General features: G+C 48.8%; 1 protein-coding gene across 1 annotated transcript in view; it reads right to left on the reverse strand.

The window, feature by feature from the left end:
- Positions 1–12,902, reverse strand: part of sae1 (SUMO1 activating enzyme subunit 1) — a 146,071-nt gene extending 133,169 nt beyond the window's left edge. Inside the window, exons 1-3 of the mRNA XM_078241859.1 lie at positions 12,751–12,902; positions 6,961–7,072; positions 3,706–3,879 (exon numbers count right to left, since the gene is read on the reverse strand). Of these exons, the coding sequence (XP_078097985.1) occupies positions 3,706–3,879; positions 6,961–7,072; positions 12,751–12,842 (378 nt within the window). The 5' untranslated portion in view covers positions 12,843–12,902. The remainder of the gene's footprint in view (positions 1–3,705; positions 3,880–6,960; positions 7,073–12,750) is intronic.
- Positions 12,903–20,562: the final 7,660 nt, after the last annotated feature.

Raw genomic sequence — 20,562 nt, forward strand, 5'->3', positions numbered from 1 at the left:
CGTCCAAGTTTTTCTTAAATGTTAAAAGTGACCCCGCATTTACCACTTTATCCGGCAGCTCATTCCACACTCCCACCACTCTCTGCGTGAAGAAGCCCCCCCCTAATATTCCCTTTAAACTTTTCTCCTTTCACCCTTAACCCATGCCCTCTGGTTTTTTTCTCCCCTAGCCTCAGCGGAAAAAGCCTGCTTGCATTCACTCTATCTATACCCATCAAAATCTTATACACCTCTATCAAATCTCCCCTCAATCTTCTACGCTCCAGGGAATAAAGTCCCAACCTATTCAATCTCTCTCTGTAACTCAGCTTCTCAAGTCCCGGCAACATCCTTGTGAACCTTCTCTGCACTCTTTCAATCTTATTTACATCCTTCCTGTAACTAGGTGACCAAAACTGTACACAATACTCCAAATTCGGCCTCACCAATGCCTTATATAACCTTACCATAACACTCCAACTTTTATACTCGATACTCCGATTTATAAAGGCCAATGTTCATAACTAATAAAGCTTGGGAAGTTTGAGTACTCTTGGTGCCTTGGCCTTGCTTGTACCCAAGTCGACGACAGACCCTCACGTGACTCCCAGACCCACAGCAATGTGGTTGACTCGTAGCTGCCCTCTCAAAATGGCCGAGTGAGACACTGGGTTCGTGGGCACACTCAGGGATGGGCGGTAAGTGCTGGCCCAGCCAGCAACGCCCGCATCGCTTGAATGAAAAAAGAATCTAGACATGGATAAATTTAACCTGGGGCAGGTTAAAAAGTAAGTGCGTTCGCAGAGTGAGCGCTCTGCAGAGAATGGTGTCTCTCATACGAGTAAACCTTCTGTCAGGCAAGTGTTGCAAGCACTCCAGATGTGTAATACCACCTTGGTTTTCTCAGGCTGATGTGCTGAATCTCGCATACAAGATACATTAGGGACAATCATTCGGGATTTTTTATTCCCATGCGGATGCTTCACAAAAGGATTTCACAAAGGATTTGTGTAATGGCACAGTTCATAGAAACCCTACAGTGCAGAAGGAGGCCATTCGGCCCATCGAGTCTGCACTGACCACAATCCCACCCAGGCCCTACCCCCACATATTTACCCGCAAATCCCTCTAACCTACACATCTCAGGACTCTAAGGGGCAATTTATAACCTGGCCAATCAACCTAACCCGCACATCTTTGGACTGTGGGAGGAAGCCGGAGCACCCGGAGGAAACCCACGCAGACACGAGGAGAATGTGCAAACTCCACACAGACAGTGACCCAAGCCGGGAATCGAACCCAGGTCCCTGGAGCTGTGAAGCAGCGGTGCTAACCACTGGGCTACCGTGCTGCCCAAAGGTTAACTAAAGGCTGAAGAAACCTACAGCACACTCTCTTCTCCGCATGGTCCAATCCGGCGTCCCGGGATATGTAGGTTAGAGGGATTAGTGGGGTAAATACGTGGGGTTACTAAGACAGGGCCTGGGTGGAATTGTTGTCGGTGTTGTAGGGCGTTGGGGAGAGTTACAGAACAAAGAGATCTAGGGGTACATGTTCATAGCTCCTTGAAAGTGGAGTCACAGGTGGACAGAGTGGTGAAGAAGGCATTCAGCATGCTTGATTTCATCGGTCAGAACATTGAATACAGGAGTTGGGATGTTTTGTTGAAGTTGTACAAGACATTGGTAAGGCCACACTTGGAATACTGTGTGCAATTCTGGTCACCCTATTATAGAAAGGATATTATTAAACTAGAAAGAGTGCAGAAAAGATTTACTAGGATGCTACCGGGACTTGATGGTTTGAGTTAAAAGGAGGGGCTGGATAGACTGGGACTTTTTTGTCTGGAGCGTAGGAGGCTGAGGGGTGACCTTATAGAGGTCCATAAAATAATGAGGGGCACAGATCAGCTAGATAGTCAATATCTTTTCCTAAAGGTAAGGGAGTCTAAAACTAGAGGGCATAGGTTTAAGGTGAGAGGGGAGAGATACAAAAGGGTCCAGAGGGGCAATTTTTTCACACAGAGGGTGGTGAGTGTCTGGAATGAGCTGCCAGAGGCAGTAGTAGAGGCGAATACAATTTTGTCGTTTAAAAAGCATTTAGATAGTTACATGGATAACGTGGGTACAGAGGGATATGGGCCAAACACGGGCAATTGGGACTAACTTCGGGGTTTAAAAAAAGGGTGGCATGGACAAGTTGGGCCGAAGGGCCTGTTTCCATGCTGTAAATCTCTGAGCTGTGCTATCTCTTTGATAGAGCGAATCAGTGAGTCCCAGATCCTCTGACTGATTCATTCCCTGCCAGGGGCAGATCCCCCCCCCCCCGCCCCACAACCCCCTCCCCAGCCCCGTCAGTATTACTTCCTGGACATACGTGGCCAACCAGTAATAATCGGGTCAGGATTTGGACGCGATGCCCGCAGCAGACGAATTGCGTGTCACCGGTTGCCGGGGAGGTTCACACATGAAGAAAAGTTTCTCGGGTAGGATACGAGAATGGGAGCTGCACCCGTGCAGTCCCGTTCCTGGGTTCAGGATAACGACGGGTCGGGATTGAGATGGGGTGGTTGGGAAAGGGAAGTTTAAATGACTTTCGCCTTTAGGGAATACAATTCCGAGGTTGCAACCAAATTAGGGGACGCCTGTCGGTTCTGCAGCTGGTGTTCTGCCCACGTACCGGAATCATTTTACGATGCAGAGCTACAGAGTTCCACAAGAGACCTTGTGCGGAAAAGCCACTGTCAGAGATCATTGGGTACCAGCAACCTTCGGCACACTTAGCCAACTGTTAATATAAACAGCACCGGATACCATGCATCCAGTGCAAGGTCTTTAATTACTTGCGCACAAGGAGAACTACCCCCCCACCTTCCTCCCATGCCCCCCCCCCCACCCCTCCCAACCCCAAGAAATGGCTGGAGTGGTTCTGATCTTACAGAGAAACAACGCATCAGTTATAGTCAATCACAGCAAATCAGGAACAAACATTCTGTTCACATCCTTCACTGACTTACATATTCACCAATTAAATCCTGACTTTTCGCCCTTTCTCATGCGATGAAAATTTGACTTCTGCTAATCCTTCATTTGCATAACACATCCCCATATCTCGCCTTTGGTATTTGTTATGGAAAAAAATCTGGTCTTGTTCACCCTCCGGTGAAGGTCAAAAGGGAGAATGTTATAAGAACATAAGAAATAGGAGCAGGAGTAGGCCATCTAGCCCCTCGAGCCTGCCCCGCCATTCAATAAGATCATGGCTGATCTGAGGCCTACTCAAAAGGAGATTAGTCTAAAGCAGACTTTTAGACGAGGTGCGAGGGGCAAGGTTTAAAGGAGATGTACGAGGCAAGTTTTTTTTTTTACACGGAGAGTGGTGGGTGCCTGGAACTCGCTGCCGGGGGAGGTCGTGGAAGCGGATACGATAGTGAGTTTTAAGGGGTGTCTGGACAAATACATGAATAGGATGGGAATAGAGGGATAGGGTCCCCGGAAGGGTAGGGGGTTTTAGTTCAGTCGGGGCAGCATGGTCGGCGCAGACTTGGAGGGCCGAAGGGCCTGTTCCTGCGCTGTAATTTTCTTTGTCCACACAGGCTCCCTTGAGGGTCTGCAACTGATAACATTCTCACTAGCTGTTACGGCGAAGGCAGGATTTTTAAAAATCTGAACATTTTAACTTCCACACCACCGGCCGAGTGGCCACACAAGGCGGAAGGGAACTCACTGCATCGTACTGGGCCAGGAACTCCTGCGTCTTGTCTTCGATGTTCTCCGTGTCGACCTTCACCTCCACCATCGGGTTGAGGTTCTGTGCCCGCTCCACGGACGCTTCAGCCCGATTCCTTCCCAGTGAACTGGTGGGAATGAGGAACTGCGAGCGTGCATCCTCTGCTGTGGCCTGACAGAAAAACACACACACACGCAGCGTTAGAACCAGGATTGGGCGCAGGCAGCATCGAGCAATCACAAATTTTTGCCCTTGGATGTTTGGTCAGTTGGGACGCTGGGAATACAACAGAACCGAGCGCCGGCTTTCAGAGTCTGAACATAAACTACTCGGAAATCTGCAGTTAACTCGGGGATATGAAATTTTTTTTTTCATAGAATCCCTACAGTGCAGAAAGAGGCCATTCGGCCCATCGAGTCTGCACCGACCACAACCCCACCCAGGCCCTACCCCCGTATCCCTACATATTTACCCGCTAATCCCTCTAACCTACGCATCTCAGGATACTAAGGGGCAATTTTTTTAGCATGGCCAATCAACCCAACCCACACATCTTCGGACTGTGGGAGGAAACCGGAGCACCCGGAGGAAACCCACGCAGACACGAGGAGAATGTGCAAACTCCACACAGACAGTGACCCGAGCCGGAGAATCGAACCCGGGTCCCTGGAGCTGTGAAGCAGCAGTGCTAACCTCTGTGCTACCGTGCCACCCTGGATGCTGAAACTGTGGACGCGTAGTGGAGAACATGCCCCTGTCTACATCAATGGGGTAAGAGTTTTAACAACACCAGGTTAAAGTCCAACAGGTTTATTTGGTAGCAAATGCCATTAGCTTTCGGAGCGCTGCTCCTTCGTCAGATGGAGTGGAAATCTGCTCTCAAACAGTGCACAGTGACACAAAATCAAGTTACAGAATACTGATTAGAATGCGAATCCCTACAGCCAACCAGATCTTAAAGATCCAGACAATGTGGGTGGAGGGAGCATTAAGCACAGGTTAAAGAGATGTGTATTGTCTCTTTAACATGATCTGGTTGGCTGTAGGGATTCGCATTCTAATCAGTATTCTGTAACTTGATTTTGTGTCTCTGTGCCCTGTTTGAGAGCACATTTCCACTCCATCTGACGAAGGAGCAGCGCTCCGAAAGCTAATGGTATTTGCTACCAAATAAACCTGTTGGACTTTAACCTGGTGTTGTTAAAACTCTTACTGTGTTTACCCCAGTCCAATGCCGGCATCTCCACATCATTACATCGATGGGGACAAAGTAGAAATGGTCAAAAGCTTCACGTTTTTAGGTGTCCAGATCACCAACAACCTGTCCTGGTCCCCCCCATGCCGACACTATAGTTAAGAAAGCCCCACCAACGCCTCTACTTTCTCAGAAGACAAAGGAAATTTGGCATGTCCGCTACGACTCTCACCAACTTTTACAGATGCACCATAGAAAGCATTCTTTCTGGGTGTATCACAGCTTGGTATGGGCTCCTGCTCTGACTAAGACTGCAAGAAATTACAAAGGGTCGTGAATGTAGCCCAATCCATCAGGCAAACCAGCCTCCCATCCATTGACTCTGTCTACACTTCCCGCTGCCTCGGAAAAGCAGCCAGCATAATCAAGTCCAACAGGTCTATTTGGTATCACGAGCTTTCGGAGCGCTGCTCCTTCATCAGGTGAGTGGAGAGTTGGGTTCACAAACACGGCATGTATAGACAGAGACTCAATAGCAAGATGACGGTTGGAATGTGAGTCTTTACAGGTACAGACAGTGCGAGCGCAGCGAGGAATAATCACAGGTTAAAGAGGTGCCTCGTACCTCTTTAAAGAGGTTAAAGAGGGTGATTATCCCTCTCTCCATTCGCATTGTCGCTACCTGTAAAGACTCGCATTCTATCCTCTGCTCTGTCTGAAGTGGAGACTGGAATCTGCCAAGAAATAAGTTTTTTTCTCTGAGATTCTACCGTCTGGGGGTGGAGAGCTCTCTGGAAGTTGCTGCATGAGTATTAAAAATCAAATGTCTGTCTGGATCACTCTCCAGAAGTGTCAAAAGGCTGAAAATCTAGTATGTAAATATCTTTGGTTTCTGTGCTAACTGGTTACAAAGAAAGGATTCACACCTGAGGGGGAATACTACTAAACTGGAACAATAGAGATATCGAGCTGTTAAGAATTATACTTGGTCATGTTTATGTATTTTAATTGGCAAAAGTTATGCTAATTCTTTTTCTTATATTCTAACTGCGTTCTGAAATGAAGTTTGTTTAAAGCTCCCCAGTGGGTCACTTGAATCCTCCCCTGGAGGGAAACATCTCATGCCCTCCCTCATGCCAAAAATTAAATATAAACGTTAGGGAGGGCGTGAGATGTTTCTCTCCAGAGGATGCTTCGAGAGGCTGACTTCACAGAGCAGCCTGGAGTTTCTGATCTGGTTGGAATTATTACTCTCAAAGATAAACCAAAACCAAAGCTACATCGGGAAAAAGATACCAAAGTCTGAGGTCACGTACCGACCGACTCAAGAACAGCTTCTTCCCTGCTGCTGCCAGACTTTTGAATGGACCTACCTCGCACTAAGTTCTCTACACCCGAGCTATGGCTGTAACACTACATTCTGCACCCTCTCCTTTCCTTCTCTATGAATGGTATGCTTTGTCTGTATAGCGCGCAAGAAACAATACTTTTCACTGTATACTAATACATGTGACAATAATAAATCAGATCTTTAATCGAATTGTTGGAGAAAGCACTGTATTGCTGTCAATTTCCATAGCAGTGCCAAAATCCACCTGGATCGGTGGAATCAAACCCTGGTCAAAGATTTAATCTGGGACTTTAGCAAAACCCAATAAGCGCAGTCACAAACTAAAATGTTTCAAACTCAGTGCCTGCTGCTTAATAGGAAACTCAAAGAGCACCAACCGTAGAACATAGAACATTACAGCGCAGTACAGGCCCTTCGGCCCTCGATGTTGCGCCGACCAGTGAAACCAATCTAAAGCCCCTCTAATCTACACTATCCCAATATCATCCATATGTTTATCCAATAACCATTTGAATGCTCTTAATGTTGACGAGACATCATTGACCAAATATCATCCCTCCCTCCCCCGTTCAACCCCCACCCCCGTTACCCCGCACCCCCTTCCCCATTCCACGCCCCCCCCTCCTCCATTACCCCATACCCCCCTCTCCCCCATTCCCTCCCCCCGTTCCCTCCCCCGCCACCAACAAATCGGCCATTGTTATACCTGCTGATGGTCCAGGAGAGTCAGTGCTTTCACACCGGCCAGGATAAGATTTTTGGCCACTTCAGCTCCCAGTCCCTTCAGCCCCACCAGCAGCACCCGAGAGCCCCGCAACCTGCAAAACAGCAAAACGGTTCATTCACACGAGGCCAGCTCTCCTCGTCAGAGAAAAACGCTTTCACTCCTGTCCACAATTCCTGTCAGAATGCTCCGACCGCACTCGGAACGTTGCGGACGGTTCTGATCCTCTGCTGTCCCCACCTGGTCTGGCCTACATGTGACTCAGGGGCCACAATTCTACCACCTCGGCTGCCACGGAACCCGACCAGGCGAGGGTCCGACAACTGAAACCTCCGTTAACGTCGGGCGGGAATTTCTGGTCTCGCTTGAGTGAGGCCGCAGAATTCCCCCCCCCCCCCCCCCCCCCCCCCCACCACCCACCACCCATAGAATCCCTACAGTGCAGAAGGAGGCCATTCGGCCCATCGTGCCTACACAGTCCCGTATTTCCCCTGCTAATCGCCCTGACACTAAGGGGCAATTTAGCGTGGCCAATCCACCTAACCCACACATCTTTGGAGTGTGGGAAGAAACCGGAGCACCCGGAGGAAACCCACGCAGACACAGGGAGAACGTGCAAACTCCGCAAAGACAGTGACCCAAGCTGGAAATCGAACCCGGCTCCCTGGCGCTGTGAGGCAGCAGCGCTAACCACTGTGCCACCGTGTCGCCCAGCCAGACTCCAAACCCACAGCAATGTGGTTAACTCTCAACTACCCACTGACAACTAGGGATGGGTAATAAATGCTGATGTGGAGATGCCGGCGTTGGACTGGGGTAAACACAGTAAGAAGTTTAACAACATCAGGTTAAAGTCCAACAGGTTTATACCAAATAAATGCTGACCAGCCAGCAATACCCATGTCCCTCAAATTAACAGTTACAAAAAAACTGTTCAGATTATATTTTTTTGGCAGCCTGAAAGGCTGTCTAAAAATAAAATGAACAACTTTATTGAAATGGTGCTAAAACTGAGAGGGTTAAGTCCATCAGGCAAGGGCTAAGATTGGGGTGGTAATCTGATAGTTTAAAGTTTATTTATTAGTGTCGCGATTAGGCTGCCATTAACACTGCAATGAAGTTACTGTGAAAATCCCCCAGTCGCCACATTCCGTACACTGAGGGAGAATTTAGCACGACCAATGCACCCTAACCAGCACGTCTTTCAGACTGAGAGAGGAGACTGGAGCACCCGGAGGAAACCCACGCAGAGACACGGAGATCGTGCAGACTCGGCACAGACAGTGACCCAAGACGGGAATCGAACCCGGGTCCCTGGCGCTGTGAGGCAGCAGTGCCAATCCACCTAACGAACACATCTTTGGAGTGTGGGAGGAAACCGGAGCACCCGGAGGAAACCCACGCAGACGCTGGGGAGAATGTGCGAACTCTACACTAGGCAGTGACCCAAGGCTGGAATCGAACCTGGGACCCTGGAGCTGTGAAGCAGCAGTGCTAACCATTGTGCTACCGTGTCGCCCACGTCTTCCACATCTATTGCACCTTTCACATCCACAGAACATCCTAAAGCGCTTGTTAAACAATGAATTACCGTTGAAATACAGGGAAAGGACACAGGCACCGTTTTTAAAAATGTATTAGTCACAAGGAAGGCTTACATTAACACTGCAATGAAGTTACTGTGAAATTCCCCTAGTCGCCACAGTCCGCCGCCTATTCGGGTCCCTTAACCAGCACGTCTTTCGGACCCGTGGGAGGAAACCAGAGCACCCGGAGGAAACCCACGCAGACACGGGGAGAACGTGCAGACTCCGCACAGACAGTGACCCAAGACGGGAATCGAACCCGGGTCCCTGGCGCTTGTGAGGCAGCAGCGCCAACCGCTGTGCTGCCGTTTGCACAGCAATCTCCCATAAATGCAAAAAATCACCAGATGAATTATTATTGTATGGAAAATCCGAGAAACACTTGTGCCCGTTTATAAAAAGCTCGGGATGGACAATGTATAAAGCAGCAGCTTAGGTCCATGTCTCCCCCTTTAATTTCCAAAAATATTGGTCAGTAAATTAATAAAAGATCCCTTGTGCTTGCCCCTTTAATTTTCTACACATCAAGCAGCAAATTAATAACAGCTTCCTGTGCCTTTATTTTCAAAGTGGTGAGAGACGGTATAATTTTTAATATTTTGAGGTTTATTTTATTATTCTTTGAAGCAGGCTTTTGTTTGTGTGTGAACATAATTTAATTAAGCTGTGGATAGACTGTCTGCAAGGGTTAGTGCATCAAAGGAATGTAGGCTTTTGAAGTAAGGATGGCAAGTGAATATTCTACAAGTAAATAAGAAGTGGGTAGAAATTTACCTTAGTAGATAAGTAAGGATTTGTGGTTTTCAGTTAAATTTCAACAGGAAATAAAAAGATGTTTTAATCAGGCAACGCTCTTAAATTTTAGTTGATCCAAAAGTTGAAGGGGGGGGAAAGAGAGAGAGAGAGAGAGAGAACAGAAAGGGGGCAGTAGGGAAAACATGGGAGATTCAGGGAAAATTCATTTCAAAGAGGGGCTAACGACCATGGAATCAAAAGTGGAAGCGGTAGAAGAATACTTAAGGAGAGATGTTGAGGGCTGTGTTTGGAGGGGCCACGTGAGACCTCAAAGAACAATGTGGCATGTACCGCTGCCTCACAGCATCAAGGGACCCGGGTTCGATTCCCGGCTTGGGTCACTGCCTGTGCGGAATCTGCACGTTCTCCCCGTGTCTGCGTGGGTTTCCTCCGGGTGCTCCGGTTTCCTCCCACAGTCTGAAAGACGTGCTGGCTAGGTGCATTGACCATGCGAAATTCTCCCTCAGTGTACCCGAACAGGCGCCAGAGTGTGGTGGCTGGGGGATTTTCACAGTAACTTCATTGCAGTGTGATCAGAGCGGCACGGTAGCACAGTGGTTAGCACTGCTGCCTCACAGCGCCAGGGACCCGGGTTCGATTCCCGGCTCGGGTCACTGTCTGTGTGGAGTTTTGCACGTTCTCCCCGTGTCTGCGTGGGTTTCCTCCGGGTGCTCCAGTTTCCTCCCACAGTCTGAAAGACGTGCTGGTTAGGGTGCACTGACCCGACCAGGCGCCGGAGTGTGGCGACTAGGGGAATTTCACAGTAACTTCATTGCAGTGTTAATATAAGCTTTACTTGTGACTAATAAATAAATACTTCAATGTAAGCCTACTTGTGACACTAATTAATCAAACCAGAAATACAGCACAGGAACAGGCCATTCGGCCCTCCAAGCCCATGCTGATCATGATGCCCTAACTAAATTAAAAAAGTCTTCTGCCCTTACTCGGTCCGTATCCCTCTATTCCCTCCCCATTCATGGACCCATCCAGATGCCTCTTAAATGTTGCTAATCTGCCTACTTCCACCACCTCCTCTGGCAGCGCGTTCCAGGCACCCAACACTCTCTGCGTGAAAAACTTACCCCGCACATCTCCCTTAAACTTTTCCCTTCCCACCTTGAACCTGTGCCTCCTTGTAATTGACACTTCCACCCTGGGAAAAAGCCTCTGATTATCCACTCTGTCTATGCCTGGCTTGTTGTTCCATGTTGGGAAGAGACCTGCAGCAACATTCCAGCCAAGCCAGAGAAGCATCAGTCAGGCAAAAAGCAGTCTGGTAAGTGAAGTCTTGAAGTTCCACAGCAGAGTGGAAGCGAAACATAGAATCCCTATAGTGCAGGAAGAGGCCATTCAGCCCATCGACTGTACCAACCACAATCCCACCCAGGCCATTTTCCCCTTAACCCCATGTATTTACTCTACCGGGCAGCACAGTGGTGAGCACGGCTGCCTCAGAGCGCCAGGGACCCAGGTTCGATTCCCGGCTTGGGTCACTGTCTGGGTGGAGTTTGCATATTCTCCTTGTATCTGCACAGGTTTCCTCCGGGTGCTCCGGTTTCCTCCCACAGTCCAAAGATGTGCGGGTTAGGTGGATTGGCCATGCTAAATTGCCCCTTAGTGTCAGGGGGACTAGCAGGGTTAATACGTGGGACTACGGGGAAACGGATGGGCGGGATTGTGGTCAGTGCAGACTCGATGGGCCAAATGGCCCCCTTCTGCACTCTAGGGATTTTATGATGCTAGTCCCCTTGACACTAAGGGGCAACTTAGCATGGCCATTCCACCCACTCTTTGGAGTGTGGGAGGAAACCGGAGGAAAGCCACGCAGACACGGGGAGAATGTGCTGACTCCACACAGACAGTGACCCAAGCCGGGAATCAAACGTGGGTCCCTGATGCTGTGAGGCAGCAGCGCTAACCACTGTGCCATCCTTGAGGATCAGAGTTTGTGTATATTGTCTCACTGGCCTTCATCAATCGAGGGATTGAGTTTAGAAGTCGGGAGATAATGATGCAGCTTTATAAGACCCTCGTCAGACCCCACTTGGAGTACTGTGCTCAGTTCTGGTCACCTCATTACAGGAAGGATGTGGAAATGATCGAAAGGGTGCAGAGAAGATTTACAAGGATGTTGCCTGGATTGAGTGGCATGCCTTATGAGGATAGGTTGAGGGAGCTCGGTCTTTTCTCCTTGGAGAGACGAAGGATGAGAGGTGACCTGACAGAGGTATATAAGATGTTGAGAGGTATAGATCGGGTGGATTCTCGGAGGCTTTTTCCCAGGGCTGAAATGGCTGCTACGAGAGGACACAGGTTTAAGGTACTGGGGAGTAGGTACAGAGGAGATGTCAGGAGTAAGTTTTTCACTCAGAGGGTGGTGGGTGAGTGGAATCGGCTGCCGTCAGTGGTGGTGGAGGCAAACTCGATAGGGTATTTGAAGAGACTTCTGGATGAGTACATGGGACTTAATAGGATTGAAGGTTATAGGTAAGCCTATATATAGCCTAGGTAGGTAGGGACATGACCGGCGCAACTTGTGGGCCGAAGGGCCTGTTTGTGCTGTATTTTTTCTATGTTCTAACGGCACAACAGCTTTTTCTTCGGGTTAATATTGCTGGATTTTTGTATTTGAACATCTGTGGTGAATTGTTACCTGAAGGATGTCAACTTGTGAGGCTACCAAGTAGGAAGTTTTTATGGGGGGGAAGGTTTCTGACACTACTTTTAACTGTGTGTATGTAATCTTGTGCGCTCAGGTTTCCTTTTTTTGTTAATCAATGCTTTAATTTAAAATCCTAAAAAAAAAGCATTGATGGAATTTGTGGTTTCTCAATTTGGCGGATTTATTTTCTCATGGTCAGAATACAGAAAAAAAAAAGTTGTGATATGTTTGCCAAGTTTCCCTTTCCGGTTAGCGCGACAATGACCACCTGCTGGATCGTAACAGTGTATAAAACGGCAAATCAATATGTCCCAGTGCCTGCCCCTTTAATTTTCAAAAATATTGGTTGGCAAATTAATAGAAGGTCCCTTTGTCTGCCCCTTTAATTTACAACACATATCAACCAGCAAATTAATAGAATCCCTACAGCGCAGGAGGCCATTCAGCCCATCAAACCTGTACTGACCTGTCTCACCCATCCCCCGTAACCCCCCACATTTACCCTGCTAGTCCCTCTGACACTAAGGGGCAGTTTACCATGGCCAAGCCCCCTAACCTGCACATCTTTGGCAGGTCCATGTGCCTGCCCCTTTAATTTTCACTCCATATCAATCGGCATACTAATAATGGGTGTCTGCCCCTTTAATTGCCTCACGCCATCCTCACGTCGCCGCCGGTCCGCCCGGAGCCGGGACGCGGCTGCATTGAGCCCCCGCTCTGAGTTACCGTTTCTGAGCCTCCAGCCCCCACAGGCGGATCTGGCGGTCATACTGGGCCGCCTCCTCCTCGCTGATCACCGCTTCTTCCTTCTCCACCATGGCGCCCGGCTCCGAAACCGCGCTCTGCCCGTGACGTCGGCCAAATCTGCGCTCCCGGCGCGGTGACGTTGACACAACCTGCGCTCCTGGCGCGGTGACGTACACAGAATCCGCCTCTCCGGGCGCGGTGACGTTAACACAACCTGCGTTCCCGGCGCGGTGACGTCAACACAACCTGCGCTCCCGGCGCGGTGACGTCGATACAACCTGCCCTCCCGGCGTGGTGACGTCGGCACAACCTGCCTCTCCGGGCGCGGTGACGTAAACAGAACCCGCCTCTCCGGGCGCGCTGACGTTAACGAAACCTGCGTTCCGGGCGCGGCAACGTCGACTCAACCAGCACGCCGATCGCGGTGACGTCACAAACAACCTGCGCTCCGGGTGCGGAACGTCATCAACACGTGCTGTGACGCCACCGCGGGAGGTCACGTGCCCCCGGGCCGGCTCCTCATCACGTGGGAGCCTCCTATCCCATTTAAAGGGACAGGCCATCAGACTACAGGAGTTTCTGTTTCAATTAAAGGAATGCATTTAACCACTTCTACATGTTAATCAGTTAGGGTTGCCAAGCTCCCTGAAAGCTTGCTCGAAGCAGATTCAATGGTAACTTCCCAAAGTTCAATTTAAAGTGTAGAATCAGACCATTCAGCCCATCAAGTCTGCACTGACTCTCCGACAGAGCATCTTACCCAGGTCCTTTCCCCATAACCCCACCTAATTACCATGGCCAATCCATCTAATTGGATATATAAAAGCTCCATCTTGGGGTTGGGGGGGAGAGTTTTTTAATTTGATTTGATTTATTATTGTCATGTGTACTGGGATACAGTGGAAAGTATTCTTTCTTGCGTTATCGAGACAAAGCACGTTACCGTTCGAGGGAAGGAAAGGAGAGGGTGCAGAATGTAGTGTTACAGTCATAGCTAGGGTGTAGAGAAAGATCAACTTAATGCGAGATATAGAATCCCTACAGTGCAGAAGGAGGCCATTTGGCCCATCAAGTCTGCACCGACCACAATCCCACCCAGGCCCCATCCCCATAGCCCCATGCATTTACCCTAGCTCGTTCCCCTGTCACTAAAGAGGAATTTAGCATGGCCAATCCACCTAACCCGCACATCTTTGGACTGTGGGAGGAAACTGGAACACCGGAGGAAACCCACGCAGACACAGGGAGAATGTGCAAACTCCACACAGACAGTGACCCGAGGCTGGAATTGAACCCGGGTCCTTGGCGCTGTGAGGAAGCAGTGCTAACCCACTGTGCCACCGTGCCGTCCCGTTCCTTGGCCTTCTGAGAAAGTAGAGGCATTGGTGGACTTTCTTAGCTATAGCTTCGGCGTTGGAGGACAGGTTGTTGGTGATCTGGACACCTGGAAACTTGTAGCTCTCTGTTGCTCTGAGGATGATGGTCTGACCACAGAAAGCCTGCATCAGAACTAAATTCAAGTGCTGCTCAAGGAGCAATAATTGGGTGAAAGACACCCTTTTAGTTCCCGGAAACCGTGTGGTTTCTCATTGCTGACGTATGTTTGTGACCCCTCCCCCCCCCTCAACAACCGCCCTCCCCCCCCCCTCAACAACCACCTGCCTCACCCCCCCCCATCCCCCCCTCACCCTGCCTAAAATTCTCCTTCTGATCAAATTTCTCTCTGCCTTGCACCAAGCCATCTGGATTCTTGTCTAGCTCTGTGACTCTCCGAGATATCCACACTTCTCCAATGTTTGTCCTCCGGGTGCTCCAGTTTCCTCCCACACTCCAAAGATGTGCAGATTAGGTGGATTGGCCATGCTAAATTACCCCTTTGTGTCCCAAGATGTGTAGGTTAGGTAGATTAGTGGAGTAAAGGTGTGGGGTTACAGGAATAGGGTGGGGTGGGCTTGGGCAAGATACGAGAGTCGGTGCAGACTCGATGGGCTGAATGGCTTCCTTCTGCGCTGTAGGATTCTATGATTCTATGATTCAATTTGAGCTTAATCTGGTTAGTCAAGAGTATGAAGGAGAATGGAGTTTGGATGCAGGTCCTATCAATGAGCCATGATCTCATCGAGTTGCAGAACAGGTTCGAGGGGCTGAATGGCCTCCTGTGCCTCTGTGCTACTTCTGATCAATGCAGGTGGAAAAGTAGGAAAAATAAATGTCGGTGATATTCTTCATGTCCACCAGAGGGCCACACTCTCCCACAGAAGCAATGGGGAGATTCCCTCACTGCTAATTTTTGAGACAGGCTCACTCACCTACCGGAACATTTCCTCACACTCCACTTGGGTAAAACTCACAGGATTGCTCCGGTGCAGGAGGAGGCCATTCGGCCCATCGTGTCTGTACCGGCTCTCCAAACTGGCATTGTGACTTAGTGCCATTCCCCTGCCTTTCCCCAGTATCCCTGCACATTGTTTCGATTCAAGTAACCATCTAACGCCCTCTAGAATGCCTCGATTGAACCTGCCTCCACCTCACTCCCAGGCGGAACATTCCAGACCCCAAACCGCTTGTGTCAGGAGGCAGCGGTGAGCTGTGATTGTATTGTTGGATATTAGAAATATGGTGTTTAATTTAATTACGGAGGTGGCACAGTGGTTAGCGCTGCTGCCTCTCAGTGCCAGGGACCCGGGTTCAATTCTGGCCTCGGGTCACTGCGTAGAGTTTGCAGGTTCTCTCCGTGTCTGCGTGGGTTTCCTCCCACACTCCAAAGATGTGCAAGTTAGATGGATTGGCCGTGCTAAATTGCCCCTTAGTGTCCAAAGATGTGTAGGTTAGGTGGATTGGCCATGCTAAATTGCCCCTTATTGTCCAAAGATGTGCAGGTTAGGTGGATTGGCCATGCTAAATTGCCCCTTATTGTCCAAAGATGTGCAGGTTAGGTGCATTGGCCATGCTAAATTGCTCTTTAGTGTCCAAAGATGTGTAGGTTAGGTGGATTGGCCATGCTAAATTGCCCCTTATTGTCCAAAGATGTGCAGGTTAGGTGGATTGGCCATGCTGAATTGCCCCTTAGTGTCCAAAGATGTGCAGGTTAGGTGGATTGGCCATGCTGAATTGCCCCTTAGTGTCCAAAGATGTGTGGGTTGGAATAATAGCCATGAGAAATGTGTGGGGGTGGAGCGGGGGAGAGGGCCTGGCGAAGATGCTCTGTCAGAGAATCAGTGCAGACTCGAGGGGCCAAAAGATCTCCTCTGCACTGTAGGGATTCTTTGAATTTAGTGCTTTTGTGAAGGAAAGGGTAAGATTTTAGTTAGATTCATAGAAGATAGGAGCAGGAGGAGGCCATTCGGCCCTTCGAGCCTGCTCCGCCATTCATCACCATCATGGCTGATCATCCAACTCAGTAGCCTAATCCTGCTTTCTCCCCATAACCTTTGATCCAATTTGCCCCCAGGTGCTATATCCAGCCGCCTCTTGAATACATTCAATGTTTTGGCATCAACTACTTCCTGTGGGAATGAATTCCACAGGCTCACCACTCTTTGGGTGAAGAAATGTCTCCTCATCTCCGTCCTAAATGGTCTACCCCGAATCCTCAGACTGTGACCCCTGGTTCTGGACTCCCCCCACCATCGGGAACACCCTCCCTGCATCTACCCTGTCTAGTCCTGTTAGAACTTTATATTCCTGAATGAGTACTGAGTACAAGCCTGAACGAGTAACTGACTTCATTAGTAAGGGTGTAGCAGACTGTGTGCCAGAGAAGCAAATCTGTGTGTTTCCCAACCGGAAACCTTGGATAAACAGGGATATCCACTGCTTGCCGAATTCCAGGTCTGAGGCGTTCAAGTGAGGTGACCCTGACCTATACAAGAAATAGTAAGAAGTCTCACAACACCAGGTTAAAGTCCAACAGGTTTATTTGGTAGCAAATACCATAAGCTTTCGGAGCACTGCTCCTTCGTCAGATGGAGTGGTCTCTGTTCTCAAACAGGGCACAGACACAGAAATCAAATTACAGAAATTGATTTCTGTGTCTGTGCCCTGTTTGAGAACAGAGACCACTCCATCTGACGAAGGAGCAGTGCTCCGAAAGCTTATGGTATTTGCTACCAAATAAACCTGTTGGACTTTAACCTGGTGTTGTGAGACTTCTTACTGTGCCCACCCCAGTCCAACGCCGGCATCTCCACATCATGACTATACAAGAAAGCCAGATATGATCTAAAGAGATCCATCAAAGATGCCAAAAGACAGTACCGGACCAAGCTAGAGTCCCAGGCGAGCCACACCGACCCCCGCCGACTATGGCAAGGTCTGCAAGACATAACAGGCTACAAGGTGAAGGCATGTAAAATCGCTGGCTCCAACGCACCCCTCCCTGATGACTCAATACATTCTACATCCGCTTTGAGCAAGAGGTCAGCGAGAGCATGCCCTCCACCCTGGAAGCCCTGGATGAACCAGTATCTGGAGTCACCATTGCAGTTGTCAGAACAGTTTTCTCAAAGGTCAACCCACGGAAAGCGACTGGCCCGGATGGGGTACCTGGACAAGCACTCAGATCCTGCGCGGATCAGCTGGCGGGGGTATTCATAGACATCTTCAACCTCTCTTTACAACAATCTGAGGTCCCTATCTGCTTCAAGAAGACGACCATCATCTCGGTACCTAAGAAAAACCAAGCAGCGTGCCTTAATGACTATCATCCGGTAGCTCTGACATCCATCATTATGAAGTGCTTCGAAAGGTTAGTCATGGCTCAAATCAATTCCAGCCTCCCGGACTACCTGGATCCACTACAGTTTGCCTCCCGCCGCAACAGGCCCACAGCAGACGCCATCTCCCTGGCCCTGCACTCAACCTTGGAACACCGAGATAACAAGGACACCTATGTCAGTCTCCTATTTATTGACTGTAGCTCAGCCTTCAACACCACTATTCCCACGAATCTCATCTCCAAACTCCGTGGCCTGGGCCTCGGCTCCTCCCCCTGCGACTGGATCCTGAACTTCCTAACCCACAGACCACAATCAGTAAGGATAGGCAACAACACCTCCTCCACGATCATCCTCAACACCGGTGTCCCACAAGGCTGTGTTCTCAGCCCCCTACTATACTCCTTATACACCTATGACTGTGCGGCCAAATTTCCCTCCAATTCAATTTTCAAGTTTGCTGCCTGAAGCGCTATCAATAAGGCAAAAGACTACTTGTGTGCCAATACAACTGTAGGCTTTTATTCATTACAGAACCAGGAGCACATCCCAACAGATAACCGACCCGAACTGAACAAGGGGGAGGAAACAGCCACCTTTATACTAGGTGACAAGGGGAGGAGCCGGCAGGGGATGTGTCCAGGCAGGACAAAGGCACAACTGAAGTCCACCACAGTGACCACACCACCATAGTGGGTCGGATCTCAAACAATGACGAGACAGAGTGCAGGAATGAGATAGAGATGAGCTGGTGCAGTGACAATAATCCCTCCCTCAACGTCAACAAAACATCAGGACTTCAGGAAGCGTAAAGGAGAGCATGCCCCTGTCTACATCAATGGGGACGAAGTAGCAAGGGTCGAGAACTTTAAGTTTTTAGGTGTCCAGATCACCAACAGCCTGTCCTGGTCCCCCCCATGCCGACACTATAGTTAAGAAAGCCCCACCAACGCCTCTACTTTCTCAGAAGACTAAGGAAATTCGACATGTCAGCTACGACTCTCACCAACCTCTACAGATGCACCATAGAAAGCATTCTTTCTGGTTGTATCACAGCTTGGTATGGCTCCTGCTCTGCCCAAGACCGCAAGGAACTACAAAAGGTCGTGAATGTAGCCCAATCCAACACGCAAAGCAGCCTCCCATCCATTGACTCTGTCTACACTTCCTGCTGCCTCGGCAAAGCAGCCAGCATAATCAAGGACCCCCACGCACCCCGGACATTCTCTCTTCCACCTTCTTCCATCGGGAAAAAGATACAAAGGTCACGTACCAACCGACTCAAGAACAACCTCATCCCTGCTGCCGTCAGACGTTTGAATGGACCTACCTTGCATTAAGTTGATCTTTCTCTACATTTTACCAAGACTGTAATACTACATTCTGCACTCTCTCGTTTCCTTCTCCATGAACAGTATGCTTTGTCTGTATGGCGTGCAAGAAACAATACTTTTCACTGTATATTAATACGTGTGACAATAATAAATCAAATCAAAAAAGTCTCTATGAGATTCTCCCTCATCCGTCTGAACTCCAGCGAAAACAATCCTAATTAATCTCTCCTCATACATCAGTCCCGCCATCCCCATGTTAAACAAGAGTGTTTTCATGTAACGGGGTTCGGTTTCCAGTTCTATCTGTCTCTGTTGTGCTGAGACCGAGCTTACAATGGGGTGACATGAGCTTGGAGAAAAAAATGGGCTGTTGCTTAGCAATCAGGGACCACCTTTAAGAAAAACATTTTTGAGAATCAAACTCACTGCCTGAAAGGGTGGTGGAGACAGGAAGCTCACATTTATATGATCACTTGAAAGGCCAGAGCTAGGGACTAAGTGGGTGGAAAAAGGGTTTAAATAGATAGGTACTTGATAGCTGGCACAGACATGAGTTTAACCGAACTCAAAAGACGGTTTGAGCTAGGAAGCCAGATAGCTTCTCAGCTCCGCTGGAAGAAAAGCCATACAATGGAGTAATGGGCAAGAAGCTAAAGGAAAGTTTGTTGCAGAATCTCGAGACGTTTCCAGGAAGATCGAAGTGAAAAAAAATGAAGAGGAACAGCAATTTGAACAGTTTCTCAAAGTTAAAATCAAACCTGGGAAGAGCAGAGCTGATGAGGTTGGCGAGAGAAAAGCCACATTTCTGAAGCAATCGTAAGGTTTGGTTTCCTCATTTCCAGTCTTTGAAACAATAGTATTCTAATGGGGACCGAGTACCTGTTAGTTTGTGCAGAAGTTTGCATGCATGTGGCAACTCAAGACAAAGGTATACTGAAAGGAGAATTGGAACACCTGGATGTGGATTCTTGTTAAGAACAACTGAGAGGAAGCCTTGTTTTAAAGGATAATTGGAAAACCTGGAGGCAAATCCTTGATGAAAACAGCTGAGGGATACATCGTTTGAAAGACGATTTTAAAGCATGTCTTTTTGAGAGCAGAGTTTGGGTACATTCATGTGACAATCATTGGCGGGGAATCTGAGGAGAACTCCACAGAAGATCAATTGAGTGGCATCTGCCTGGGTTGTAGAGGGGGGTATCTGACCACAGTTAGCCTGTTGGGTTAGAGAGACTGTGTGTTGACTGAAATGTTTATAGCGTAAGATATATTTTGTAACCTGTGTTACCCTGTTGTGAAAGTTAGTGGAGCTGAAGAAATATTGTATTATAGTCAAACTTTTCATATTTAATGAATATATTTTTCTTGTGGTTAAATGCTAATTGGCAGTCATACAGGTCTACAGCACAGAAAAGGGCCTTCAGCCCATCGCAGTCCTGTGACTCTGTTCCCCCACATTTTCTACATAAAGTAAAAGTTCTGGTCTTTTGAGCTGGGTCCCAGTCTGGGATCTTCCTGTTCAGTTACAACACCAACTGGTGTCATAACACTCGCTGTGCGAGAAGGTTTCTCCTCATGTTTCTATTGCTTCTTTTTCCGATGACCTTAAATCTGTGCCCCTCGCGTTCTCCGTCCTTCCACCAATGGGGATAGTTCCACCCCATCCACTCTGTCCAGACTCCCTCATGATTTTGAACGCCTCGATCAAGTCTGGAATGGCCAGATTTTTAATCAGTGAGGGA

The sequence above is a fragment of the Mustelus asterias genome, chromosome 24 (assembly GCF_964213995.1).
Source record: "Mustelus asterias chromosome 24, sMusAst1.hap1.1, whole genome shotgun sequence".
Lineage (NCBI taxonomy): Eukaryota > Metazoa > Chordata > Chondrichthyes > Carcharhiniformes > Triakidae > Mustelus > Mustelus asterias.